Source organism: Malurus melanocephalus, unplaced genomic scaffold (genome assembly GCF_030028575.1).
Source record: "Malurus melanocephalus ecotype Western Australia unplaced genomic scaffold, MMel_1.1 scaffold_845, whole genome shotgun sequence".
NCBI classification, from domain to species: Eukaryota; Metazoa; Chordata; class Aves; order Passeriformes; family Maluridae; genus Malurus; species Malurus melanocephalus.
In genome coordinates, this window is record NW_026624077.1 from 36087 (window position 1) to 49335 (window position 13249).

Genomic DNA, 13249 nt, shown 5'->3' on the forward strand with positions numbered 1-13249 from the left:
GGTCAAACCTTCAGTTTGCTGTTTGCTTCCTCCAGGCCCTGCCAGCCCCTCCTCAAAGCCCAATTCCCCACCCCCGGGGGGTTTTCCAATCCTGCCTCCTCCAGGGAGCGGGCATGATCTTCCTGCTCCGTGCCCGTGGCAGGACAGGGCTCTGTGCCTCTGCCCAAGGATGCTGCTGTCTAAATATAAACATCGATGTCATCAGCAGGCTGGCAAACACCAGAGCAAGCAGAGGCTCTGAAACTTACTCTGCAGAATGTGGGCTGATAGGAAGCCCTCAGGAAACTCCCTATCCCTGTGTCCTGCCCTGCTGTGCCCTGCTCCCCTCCCTGTGCCAGCTCTGGGGTCCAGGGTGGTCCCATGGCTGGGGGATGCCTCAAGCTGTCCTGGATGGGTTCTGGGAAGGAGCACCCCCCTTGGGAACCAGGTGTTGGGGCTCAGCAGAGCTKTGTGAACAGGGGCTTCCCCCCTGCCAAGGGAAGGGAGCTCCAAACCTGGGAATTACCTGACTGTGGAGCGGGAAATGAGAAGTGGAGAAGGTTTTCTGCAGCCATCAGGATGTGGGTCGTAGGAGCTGGGCCCTGTCCTTGGTCACATCAGGCCTGCCAGGGCAGTGACTTGCCACTGTGAGGATATCCCAGGGTGTTCCTTCCATGTGGGGCATTTCCCTGCCCTGCAGCCCATCCCTGCCCTCCTGGCAGCAGGTTCTGAAGGGTCTGAAGAGCATTGCCAGCGGGTCAGGGAGGGGATCCTGCCCCTGTGGCAGCCCTGAGAGGCTCCTCTGCAGTGCTGTGTCCAGCTCGGGGCTCCTGAGCACAGCAGGGACCTGGAGCGGGGCCGGCGGAGGCTGCGCAGATGAGGAAGGGCCCGGAGCATCTCGGTGCCCAGGAAAGGCTGAGGGAGCCGGGGCTGCTCAGCCTCCAGAGGAGCCCCAGCCCAGAGGGGCCCTCAGGCCTGGCTGTCCCTGTGTGCAGGGAGGGCTCCGAGCAGGGCCCGGGCTCTGCTGCGGGGGGCACCCAGCGATGGCAGCCCAGGGACGGGCAGGGAGCGAGCCCAGGGAGCTCCCCCTGCACAGGAGGCAGAACTTGTGCCCTGGGCAGTGCCCAGCCGTGCCCAGATTGTGCAGAGAGGCTGTGCAGTGTCCCTGCSTGGGGCTATTGCAGAGCTGTGTGGGCACTGCTGTGCCCTGTGCTCTGGGATGGCCCTGCTGGAGCAGGGAGTTGGCACCAGAGGAGCCCCTGGGGATCCTTCCAACCCGATCCAGACTGGGATTGTGTCCCTGGAGATGCTGCACAGTGCCAGACTGTGCTTCACTGGTGCAATGGCTGCAGCGCAGCAGGACGGAGACAGTGACACATCACTCGTGCTCTGTCCCTCCCATTCACACCGCAGACCTCAGCAGCCTTCCTGAGAACAGCCGTGYCAAACAGCTTCCTCTGAGAGGCAGAGGAATGTCATGGTCAGCACTGCAGGGTCCCTGCACATTCTGAGGGTCCCCGTGCACCCTGAATCCACACCCCACCCACACGGGGCCACCCGTGCCATCCTCAGCCATGGGGATGTGTCACTGCCTGCTGGAGCCGCTCGTGGGGAAAGGGGAGGGAGGCAAAACCCTGCCAGACTCGTGCTGAATTCAGCTTCTGCTTTGCAGGAGCAGCCTGTGGTGAGGAGAGGCTGCCTTTCCCCAGTGAACTGCACATGGAGGTTTGTGCAGGGTACCCCTCCCACAGCACCCCCACAATGGCTTTTGGGGCCACTGTTGGGGYGGGGAAGGACTGGTTTGAGCGGGAGGAAGGGTGACCCCATCCCTGGGCCCTCCCAGGGCAGGGAGGTGTTATCAGCATCAGCAGAGAGATAGCAGCCTTTGACACCCTCAAGGCTGGCCAACAGCTGAGCCGGACCAACRGCCAGCCCTGCTGGGGCTCTTGCAAAAAGCCTTGTGCTAAAAGCAGCCAGGTCAGTCTGAGGTGAAAGCTCAGGSTCCTTGCAGGAGATGATCCCCCTGGATGTCCCCCTTCCACCCCAGCCCCTCCTGTTCCCCCAGCAATGCCCTGGGACCCCAGCTCCTGCTGTCATCCTGCCCCTCTGCTCACTCAACTGCCCGTGAGGCACCTGCAGTGGGATGAGGTGGATCCTCACATTGCCACAGCACAAAGGTTTTGATGTTCCCAAAACTTCACCCATTCAGCCCCACTGTCAGCCACCCAAGTCCTCTCCGCAGCATGAATATTTTATCCTGTTTTCCCCGGTTTAGCCCCAGCTCCTGCACCCTGACCAGTCCCATGCCATGGTGGATACAGGAAATATCTCCTTCCTCCAGCCAGGGGCAAAAACAGTGGAGAGAGCCTTCAAAAATCTCCATCAGCAGAAGGCTCTTGGAGTGAGGGTCTCAGGGAAGCCTGGTCCCCGTGGCAATGAGTGTSCCATGGTGGGAGCTGGGAAGGCAGGAGGAGGAGGATGAGGGGTGAGCGGGGCAGGTGGGGGCAGCCCCCAAAGGAAAGCAGAGCCCGGCTGAGGGACAGGACACAGCACACCCTGAGAAGGGACAAGACAGGAGGGTGGGACAGGGATGGGGACCAGAGGGTTGGCCTGGAGGAGGGACCGGCAGTGGGAGGCGTGGGCCCGGTGCYCTGGAGCCCGGCTGAGCCCGCAGCAGTTCCTGCACGGGACTGCCCTGGCGTCACCCTGGAGCCGGGAGCGGGGTGGCCCTGGAGCCCARGCGGCACTGCCACCGCACTGCTGTGCCGGAGCTGGCCCCACGGGCTGCGGACAGCCACAGGTGAGGGACAACCGCGAGGGCAGGACATGGATGGGACAGGCTTGGGGACTTGGGGAAGGACCAGGACCAGGCTTGGGGACAGTTCATGCTCACTGGGCATGGGTTTGTAGGTACAGGGATAGTCCCGCTGCCTGCGAAGTGCCAGCATCTGTGGGCACAGCCAGACTGCCCCAATGTGCCACACCACAGTCCGGTGTGGCCCCAGAGCCCCCTGCCCAGGAATGGGGAGGTCTCAGGAGCCATCTCCTCACTKGAGAAGCCCCACGCAGAGCAGGCAGAGGGTCAGGCCAGCCGCAGATCCCTCAGGATGATAAAGGCGTGAGAAATGGGGAAATTGCCCCACTTCAGCCGAAGCTGCTGGGCACGAGTGGGTACAGCCCTGTAACCCCGGGGCACCGACACCCCACCCTGTGCCCTGCTCATGTCCAGCTCTCCGAGCCCCTGCCGGGCTGACAGCATCCCCCACGTGTTCGCGGGGACACCGCGGCCTCCCAGGGCACCCACGCAGCCCTTGCCCGGGCAGGCGGGGCTGCGGAGCGKGGAGATGCCCGTGCTGGGCACGAAGGCTCCGTCCCGCTGTCCCTGGCCGGGTTTGGGACCAGGCTCCTGCGGGAGGGGGCAGGGGATGCGTGGGAGCGTGCAGGCAGCAGGAAGGAAGCTGCGCCGAACAATAGAGGGAAATGGAGGAACTGGAAAAAGACCCAGTGGCAGCACAGTCAGCACAGATGGTTTAGTGCGGAGCTGCATGATTCATGGGAAAAAGGCCCTCAGCAGGCTCTGTCCCGCGGCTGTGCTGGCGAATCGCTTCGGGCTCGGGGTCCCTGGTGGCACAGGAGCCTGGCCATGCCCCTCTGTGTCCATGTGCTGGCAGTGGGGGGTCCGGCCCGGCCGGGGTGGGTGGGTGGGAGGCTGTCCCCCCTCTGTTTGCCCGTGAGTCATGCTGACCTCTCCCATGCCCTCGCCAGCAGTGAGAGAGAGAGATTATGGTCTGGCCCTTCCGGCTGCAGAGCCCTCCCCGAGCTGGCCGGCACAGGAGCTCATCCCCTGGGAGGGGCCCCGCTGCTCCCCCCGTTATCTGCCCGGGACACCCCCGCGGCTGCGCCGGCTCTGGCCCGCCCGCCCGGCCCCGCGGAGCCCGGGACGTCCCAGGGCYCGGCATCTGCTCGACCACCCGCTCCCCCGTGAGCCCCCCGACGCTCAGTTCCTGCCCGGGCTGGGGTCACGGCCCCGCCGACAAAACGGGGATCCGGATCCGGCAGCCCCGGGGAGCGGTGGAGAGGCTGGGGCTGAGGAACAACAGGATGCCGGCTGCTGGAGCTGGGAGGTGAGCGGCTCCGGGGCTGCAGCGACGTGAGGGGACCGCTGGGAGCATCCCGCGCTCCCACGCACGGGATCTGCACCCCTCACGGCAGCTGAACCCACCCCCTCTCCTCCCTGCTGCCTCCTCAGCCCCTCTCTCCCCTCCCTCCTCGCACAGATGATGGGCTGAACATCCGTCGCAGAGGCAGCCCAGGGCCATGAGCTCCCCGTGCGGCCCTGACTCGGATATCGCAGACTGGCTGGCCACCATCCACTTGGAGAGGTACCGCGATGCCTTCAAGCAGCACGGATACCATGTGGCCAGAGATGCCACCTCGCTGGACAGCCACCACCTGCAGCAGATCGGCGTCACCGCCACCGGGCACCGCAAAAGGATCCTCAACCTGGCGCAGCAGACGCGGATGCTGAGCCAATCCCGCGGGAGACCTGCGGCGGCAGACCCCCATTCCCGAGGCACGGAGGTCCTGGATGCCCCCCAGGAGGACAAGGATGCCATGAGAGCAGAGCCGGGAGGGACCAGTGAGGCCTTCGGGACGCAGCAGCGCGTCACCGTGCCCAGCCAGGCACCGCCTGGAGAGACGGACCCTGCTCCTTCCGCCGCCAAGCCAATTCCCAAGCCCAGGACGGTTTTCCCTCGCTCCAAACCGGAGCAGGGATTARCGCCCGTGCCCCCGGCACGCTCCACGGTGCCAGCACACGGCCCGGGCGGCGACAGGGCACGAGCAGCCTTTGTGGTACTAGAGGGGTTTGTGCCAGGGGAGAGCTCCACGGATTTGGAGAGCCCGGAGCCCGGAGCCCAGGCTGAGCCAGGGGCAGCAGTGGCCATGGGTGTGATCGCGTCCCGGCTGAGAGGGCGGGACAGCGCTCGGGAGGACACACGGCCGTCCCCGAGCCACGGACAAACCCTGGAGGCACCGGAGAAAGCGCCCCCGGCCGCCCCGAGTGTCCCCCCGCGGCACAGACCCCGGGGCCTGGCAGAGTCCAGCCCTGGCACTGCCCCGGAGCAGGGGGCACCCGGCGCTCCCCCGCCCGCCCCAGCCAGGAGAGAGCCCTCGCCGTGCCCCAGGGCAGCCTCGCAGGCGGGCTCGGGGCAGGGCCGGCTGGAGATGGTGTCCAACGTCATCTACGAAGGACTGGAGCGGCCGGCAGCACCCGCGGAGCAGCCGGCAGGGGAGGATGGTCCCCAGGGGGAGGGTGTCCCCCAGCCCCCGGCCCCGTCCCCGCAGGAGCAGACCCAGCCGGAGGACAAGCCTGAGTAAGCCGATGCTTTTCCTCACCCCTGGGAGCGGAGGGGGGCAGAGCAGGCAAAAATGAGGACCCAGAGAGCCCCCCATCCCCGGGACCCACTCCCGAACCCGGCCCCGCCTGCCCCCAGGTGCTGACAAGCCCCTTTCATCACCCACCCCTGCCTTCCCCAAGCTCTGGATATGGCAGCTGGGAGCTCTCTGGGATGACAGGATGGCCCTGGGCCCCTGGACGGCTCCTTCTGGATGCACGGAGAGGCTGCTGCCCTCTCTTTGCCCCTCTGGCAGCAGGGCTGGGGGTCTCCAGTGTGGTGAGGGGGTGGCTGAGTGAGGGTCTGGGGCTGGCTCCTGCTGGGAACGAGGTGAGAGATGTCAGAGAGGGGAAAGGTGGGATTGGAAATGTCCTGCAGCCCCAGAAAACACAGCTCGGCAATCCCAGGACTGGGGAGAGAAGGGAGCAAGGAGGGCACTGGGAGCAGGGAGGGGATGCTGCGCATTCCAGGGGACAAAGCCGGGCTCGGGAGCCGCCTCCAGGCAGACGGGACACCCCAGACTGCCAGCCCAGCCTCAGTAATYCCTCTCCTGTTTTCCTGCAGTCCCGGCTGGCCCGGCGGGGCCCTGCCCCCCGTCCCGCAGAGACCCACCGGCAAGCCAGGTGAGAGCCCCCAGGTGCACATCAGGGAGCTCCAGTGTCCCCAAAGAAGGGGACAGGGGGTCACCCCCACACCCTGCCTTTCCTCCTGTCCTGCCCTGTGCTCCTGTCTCACTCAGGGAGCRGGGTGGCCCATGTCAGGCAGAGCCCAGCCCCACATGTGTCACTGTGCCGGCTGCCCTGGATGTTGGGGGGCTTGGGGGGTCCCTCTCAAGGACTGGGAGTCCTGCCTGGTCTCTCCCAACCCACAGACACCACTGATGCCTTTCCCTCCCCCGTCTCTGCCCACAGAGGTGAATGATCCGCCCATCAGCCCCTACAGCGAGACCATCTTTGGCCAAGTGGCCCCATCGCGGGAGCCAAAGGTGAGGGGACACTGTGGGGATGGTGGCTGTCCCCTGCTGTCACTCTGCATCCCACCAGCTGCTGCAAAATCGGGAGCTGCAGCAGCTGCTGAGCCCATGGTGCCCTGTAGTGCCTGGGGAAGGTTCTTCTGTGCCCAGAGGGTGCTGGCACTGCCCAGGCTCCCCAGGGAATGGTCCCGGCCCCGAGGCTGCCAGAGCTCCAGGAGAGTTTGGACAGCGCTGCCAGGGATGCTCAGGGTGGGAGTGGTGAGGGGTCTGTGCAGGGACAGAGGTGGGACTGGAGATGTCCCTTCCTGCTCAGGAGATTCTGTGACTCTRTGCTGGGTTGGGGTCACAGACTGAGCCCCCTGTGCTGTCAGCCAGGCAGGCTGAGGGGCTCTGGGATGGCACAGGGCACAGGAGATGTGACCATTCTCTCTTCCCAGGGGGTTGGCATCTCCTCTGATCAGAGCTACGAGGCCGTGTCCGAGCTGGAGCTGGAGCGAGAAGGCTGCAGGTAGGGACTGGCTCTCTGGGCTGCAGGGCTGGGCTGGGCTCAGGGGWCAGGGGACACCCSTGGGGACAGCCTGAGAGGGGAKGGGGGCTTTYCCCCACTGTAGARCTGATCAGGAGTGTCAGGGATGGGGTCAGCAGCCTCCAGAAGAGCTGATGGGTTCAGGGATGAGGAGCTGTGCTGGTGGGTGGCTCTTGGGAGGACAGTGGATGCAGCAGGTGTTCCGAGTGTGCAGTGAGGCAGCACCAGTGAGCTGGGCACCTGAACACCCAGAGGAGCCCGGATTTGGCCTCTGGGAGCAGGAAAACACCGTGGGGGCTGGGATTACTCAGGATTTAGATCACTCCAAGCTCCAGGTGAAGGCATGTGCAATCTCTGAAGGCTCCAGCAGCATCAGATCAGCTTTTGCTGATCAGTCACTCYGTGGTAGGCAGTGAAATTGTGAGGGGCACCTTTAAAACGCTTTTGAAATGTACTTTCCATAACTCCTGATAGCATCTCAGAAAGAGGAAGGAAAGCTGCTCTTCCCATTTCGGATGGGGAGGGTTCCTTTTCCTGTGTTGCTTACAGAGGAGGTGAGCTGCAGCTCTGTGGCCTTCAGCTCTGGCGTGGCCTCAATGGCCACTGCGTGCCCATGGCCTTGCCTTTGTGGCCCCAGTGTGGGTCCAGTCCCTCTCCTGCCCTGCCTGTGTGGCACCAGGGTGGCACCTGATGTGGTGGCACAGACCACGGCCACAGATGGGGAATTACAAATACCTGGTAACAAAATACATTTTGTTCTGTGAACAAAAATACCGAAATCTTCTGTGCAGCCTCTGAACCAGCAGCTCAGAGAGGAGCTGGGCTCTGACCYGTGGGTCACAGCCTCCATCCAGCGGGTTCCAGGCAGGTGGAATCCAGAAGATCCCAAAGGCATTGGCAGGCACATGCAGCTGTGGGGTTTTGCAGTCTGGCCTTGCTGAGCAGAGGCAGGATGTGACCATCAGCATTGTCAGGGGCAGAAGCTCACAGGATTTTTCTCCCAGCACAAACATCAACATGTTCAGGCTGTGGAGAGTGGAACAGGAGACACAAAAGCCTTTGMAGACCTTTTGCTCTGTGCTCAGACTCCATCCTCCAGCTGCTCCAGCGCTTTCCTCACCCACTCAGTCCCACCACGATTCCTTGGAGCAGAACTGTGAGATCCTGTTCAGCTGCTGAGGGGGCTGCTGGCCAGCCCTGGCCCCACTCCTGCTCCCTCTGTGGGACTTTCTGATCATCCCCTGTCCCTGGTGTTCCTCCAGCACAGCCAGTTCTYATCCTTATGTCACTGGGAATGACCAGACATCTCCTGCAGCCCACCAGTCCGCTTGTCATAGGAAATATTTCCCATTCCCAAACTTCAGAGAAGCCCTTCTGCTCCTTTTCCTACTGTGGTAACTCCTCTTGCCCTGTCCTGGGGGATCTTTGTCTGCCCCACGCTGCTCTCTGGCTCGGGGTGTGGGCAGTGCCAGTTAGGGCTGGGCAGAGCCACCAGCAACAAAGTATCCTCAGAAAGATGGAGAGGAATGCAGAATTTCCTGAAAACTGGAGCTGTCTCTCTGATGGTGCAGCAGGACTGCAGGGTGGGATTTACCTGCTCTGAGCCTGAGCACCTCAATCCCTGCTGGTGACGCTCAGCCCCCTGAAACGCTGGTGCCTGCTCCAGCCATCAGTCTCAGCAGGACAGAGAGGTGGCACAGCAGTGTTTGTGTCACCCTACAGAGCTCGGGGGACTGGGTCAGATTCACCAGAGCCCGGGGGCTTTGCTTGTCCATGCCAGGGGCTCAGCGCTCTCCAGCTCTTTACGCTTTCACTGACCATAATTCATGGCTCAGGAAGGGGCTGTAGTGGAATTTGTCCCATTTTCCTCTTGCCCTGACCCATTCCATGGGTCTCCTCCCACTGAACTCAAGGCTGCTGTCTGCCTGTGGCTCACAGTCCTCCAGCCACACCGTTCCCTGTCCAGYCCCTCCTGAAGCATCTGGAGACCAGGCTGGGACTGGGGCCAGATGAGTCACCCTGCCAAGGCTCTGTTGTGCTAATTAAACAGCAATTTTCCTTGTGCTCCGAGCCTCACAGCCAYCCAAGGCCATTTCTTGTCCTTCCTGGAGCCAAACAGACCATTTCCCCTCTGATCCCCTCCTCAGCCCCATCCACCACTCCCCTTCTCTAGAGCAGACCCCCGCTGGGATGGCTCCAGCCCAGCATCTCCCCAGGCAGGTTTAGGGCTTGCTCCTGTCCCACGGGGATCAGGGACATCTGATGGCCTGTCCAGGGACAGAGCACAGGTCCACACACAGCCTTGGCTCATAGGATGGGGCAGTGCCCAAAACCAGGTGTTGGGAGAATTTATGAGGGATCCTTCTCCTGATCCTGAGGCTTTTCTAGTCATGGACTCACACTGGAGGCAGTTTCTCATGTTCAGTGGGTTTCTCCTTCCAAAATTCCTCCATCTCCAAGGAGGATCCCCCCAGCTCAGGCTCTCCTTTCCCATGTGATTCCACACCTCGCTCCTGCTGTCTTTGTCTCATGTCACCCAGCTCCTGTGGCCAGGACATTCCTTTCTGTTCTCCTTGTGAACCTTCCCATCACTCACCCTGTCCCCTGGAGATACCCAGTCTGCTCAGGTGCTCCCGAGGCTGGGACAGGTTTTGGACCATCTTTGTTGCCATTCTTGGAGCCTTCTCTTCCCCCTGGCACTAGATTCCACAGTGGAATTTGGCATGGGTGCTCTCTGTGGGTGCTGGCTGTCCCAGCTGCCATGACTGTCTTCCTGCCCATCATCACTGCACCTGGGCAGGCTCCTGTGAGCTCCTGGGACTGTCAGGCATTTCCCAGCACATTTCCTTTCCAGGGAAAGAAAAACACTTGGCTGAGGGGGCTGATGGGAAGGGGCAGGCTTAGCAGTTTATTTTTATAATTTCCTTTGATTGTTGTGGCTGGAGAGCCTCAGCAGGCCTGGCTGGGGGTTCAGCATCRCTTCCCAAGGAAAGGAGAGGGGTGAGGAGCTCCACTGGCCCAGCATTCTGGRTGGACACAAGAAAAGGCACAAAGGTGTCGGGCAGGAGCTTCATGGTGCCAGGAATGTCGGAGGGGAAGAGGGAGAGGTCAGGCTGAGAGCCCTGGTGAGGGGACAGCTGGGGAYGGTGTGCAGCAAGGAGCAGGACATGGATGGGGGATCTGCCTGGCTTAGCTTTGCTGCCTGTGAAGAGGGGAAGGAGGTGATGCCAGGGGTTTGGGGTGACCTGTGTGGCACTCCCTAAAGCAGGGAAGGCCCAGCCCATCATGTAGGACTGGCTGAGCCTGGGGCTGCTGGTGGCCACGGGGCTCCTGAGCACTGAGCCCACCCCGCTCATGGAGATGCAAACCCCTGGGTGCCCCAAGCAGATCAGGATGGGGCCAGGATCCGTGCAGGATGTCCCCAGATGGGGTGGGGTTGGCCAGACCCCGCTGTGCTGCCCAGCTCCCTCACAGYCCCTGTGCCACAGGACGAGCAGCGAGTGCAGCAGCGAGGGTCGGAGCGAGGATGAGGAGAGCCGGAGCCGGCTGATCGAGCGCATCGCCCAGAGCAACACCGAGGGCTACTCCACCGTGGAGGCCCCGCACGCCCAGAGCACCCCGTTCAGCCTGCCACCCCACCTGTACCCCGACGAGCTCCTGGAGGACCTGACCATCTCCCCGTACGCCAGCTTCACGTCCCTGTSCGAGCCCCGGCCCACCATGCTCAGCGGCTGGCTGGACAAGCTGTCCCCACAGGGGTACGTGGGGCATGCGTGGAGTCACAGCGTGATTTGGGTTGGGAGGGACCTTCAGACTCATCTCATTCCACCCCCTGCCATAGGCAGGGTCACCTTCCACTGTCCCAGGGTGCTCCAAGCCCCATCCAATCAGCCTGGAACATTTCCAAGGGTGGGGCAGACCCCACGGGCAAAGCCCCTTGGGTGAGGCTGGAGGTGGCTGCACTGGTCACTGTTCCCCCCAAGGAGGAAGAACTTCTTGGGCAGCCCAGCTGTGCTCTCTGTGCAGCCTTGCCTGGGGGAAGGAGGGATCTGTGRGGGGGATCATCCCCTTCCCAACAGTTTTTCTGCCATCCCTACAGGAACTATGTCTTCCAGAGGCGCTATGTCCGTTTTGACGGGAAGAACCTGATGTACTTYAGCAGTGAGAAGGTACCAAGGGGCAAGGTGGGGCTGGGCTGCACCTCAACACCACCTGGGGCTCTGCCACATCCCCTCTGCCTCCCCTTGTGCTTCTGGAAGGAGCCAGTAGTGCTTTGCCATCCCCAGGGTGGAGCAGCCTCAGCCATAGGGAGCCCAGGAGAGCGAGGGTCACTCTGCCAACAAGGGCACAGGAAAAGGGGGAGCTGCTGGAAATAGGGTCCCAGCCACGGATCCACCCCATCCTGAATCCCCAGCTCGCCCMTGGCTGCTATGAGGCAGCACCAGCTGAGCACCCAGGGATGTGGAGGAGGTGCCAGGTGGTGGAGGTGTCYTTTGGGAAGGGCAGAGGGGGTAACCCTGCCTGGGGCTTGTTCCAGGAGCCCTATCCCAAGGGAGTGATCCCACTGTCCGYCATTGAGATGGCTCGTTCCACCAAGGACAACAAGTTCCAGGTCATCACCAGCCATCGGATCTTTGTCTTCCGTGCTGAGAACGAGGGTGAGTGAAAATTGGGGTGAGAYCCCATCAGCCCTGAGGAACCATCCCTGCCTCCCTTCTCCAGCCAGAGCATCCTGGGGGCAGCTCTCACCCCAGCCCCAAAACATGCCCTGCCTGCTTTCTGGGTGCTCTGCTCTGTGCCAGGGCTGCTGGGAAGGGCTCAGCCCCGCTCCCTCCTGCCTGGTCCCCAGCCCAGAGGAATGAGTGGTGCTCCACGCTGCAGAAGAAGGTGATGGAGCAGCGCCTGGTGGGGTCCCGGCCCCGGCCTGCCAACACCGCCCACTGCCAGAAGTCGGGGACCCTGGAGCTGAAGGGCCAGAAGTCCAAGGTTTTTGCCACCYTGAGCCTGCCTGAGATGTGGCTGTACAAGAGTGAGCAGGTTCGTGGCCAGGGCAGACCCCTGGATGGGGTGAGAGGGATGGAGGGAACTGAGCCAGGGCTGGTGCCAAAGGGAGAGCAGAGAGGGAAAGAATGGGCAGGAAAAAGGGGAATAGCAGGGCAGGAAGCTGGGGATCCTGCCCAGGGCAGCAGTGATGGGTACCAGCAGTGGACCCCCCTCCCAATGTCCTCACTGTCACCRAATTATCATCATACCCACCAGGCATTTTGGTCTTAGTCCCACCAAACATCCTGATCCAGGACAGCACAGCTGGAGCCATGGCCACAGAATCAGCAGCACAGCCACAAGGGGGGCTCAAAGTGACAGCAGGTCACTGTSATCTCCCACTGCTGCTGCCACCCACAGAGCACCCCACTTCCTTCCTGCTGACTCTTCTCAGCACCTCTATTTTTATTTCCATCACCTCATTTCCARGTTGCCTGCTGTGCACTAGGTGGCATCAGCTCTGAGGTGTTGACTCAAGTTGATATGTGCTTTATAGGTGTCCCTGACTCAAATCCCCAAAAGAAAGGGACCTGGACAGCCAGGATTTAGGGGCTGTGGGCAGAACTTGCCTCTCATTTGGAGGTGGAGTGCATTTGCAGGATGTTTTATGTCAGATGAGGGATGTGACAGGGGCTTTTCTGGCCAAAGCAGGGATGGGATGCTGGGGGTGCCACACACAGCTCTATGGCTGCACCCCAACACCACAGGCATGTCCGGGGTAGCGTGTTCAGAACAGCAGAGCCAACAGCGCTGCCACTGACAATTGCAGTTCTTCAAAATGGGCATYGCCATGTGCTTCATCGAGATGCGCGGCTCCACCATCCGCGAGGCCAAGAGCCGCGGCTTCGAGCTCATCACCCCCTCCAAAACATTCAGGTATCCCCAGCGGGGATGGGGAGGGAGGGAGGAGCAGCCAGGAGCTGGGCCTGGGTGCTGGCTGCTGCTGCTGCAGCCCCTGAGCTCTGGCCGTGCTGCTGCTCCCAGCTTCGTGGCCGAGTCGGAGCGGGAGAAGCGCGAGTGGATGGAGGCGCTGCAGGAGGCCATCGCCGAGATGCTCTACGACTACGAGGTGGCAGAGAAGATCTGGTCCAACAAAGCCAACAAATACTGTGCTGACTGCTGGGCTCAGAGCCCCGACTGGGCATCCATCAACCTGTGCGTGGTCATCTGCAAGCAGTGTGCAGGTGGGACAACTCCYGGGGGGCAGGGCTGGCATGGGCAGGCAGGGTGCTGGCTGGGCTGTGGGCACACCCYGGGGCCCAGTTCCCTGGTGGGATGGAGGGGTGCTGAGTCTCTTGCTCCCTGCAGGGCAGCACCGCAGCCTGGGCTCCA

The 13249-nt window shown here is 62.4% G+C and overlaps 1 protein-coding gene across 1 annotated transcript in view; it reads left to right on the forward strand.

Moving 5' to 3' along the window:
- The first annotated feature begins 2622 nt into the window (after positions 1–2622).
- Positions 2623–13249, forward strand: part of ARAP3 (ArfGAP with RhoGAP domain, ankyrin repeat and PH domain 3) — a 19584-nt gene continuing 8957 nt past the window's right edge. The window contains exons 1-12 of the mRNA XM_057385579.1: positions 2623–2779; positions 4257–5354; positions 5940–5998; positions 6287–6360; positions 6786–6856; positions 10363–10632; positions 10974–11043; positions 11412–11532; positions 11724–11911; positions 12687–12793; positions 12902–13101; positions 13226–13247. Coding sequence (XP_057241562.1) covers positions 4297–5354; positions 5940–5998; positions 6287–6360; positions 6786–6856; positions 10363–10632; positions 10974–11043; positions 11412–11532; positions 11724–11911; positions 12687–12793; positions 12902–13101; positions 13226–13247 — 2240 coding nt within the window. The 5' untranslated portion in view covers positions 2623–2779; positions 4257–4296. The remainder of the gene's footprint in view (positions 2780–4256; positions 5355–5939; positions 5999–6286; positions 6361–6785; positions 6857–10362; positions 10633–10973; positions 11044–11411; positions 11533–11723; positions 11912–12686; positions 12794–12901; positions 13102–13225; positions 13248–13249) is intronic.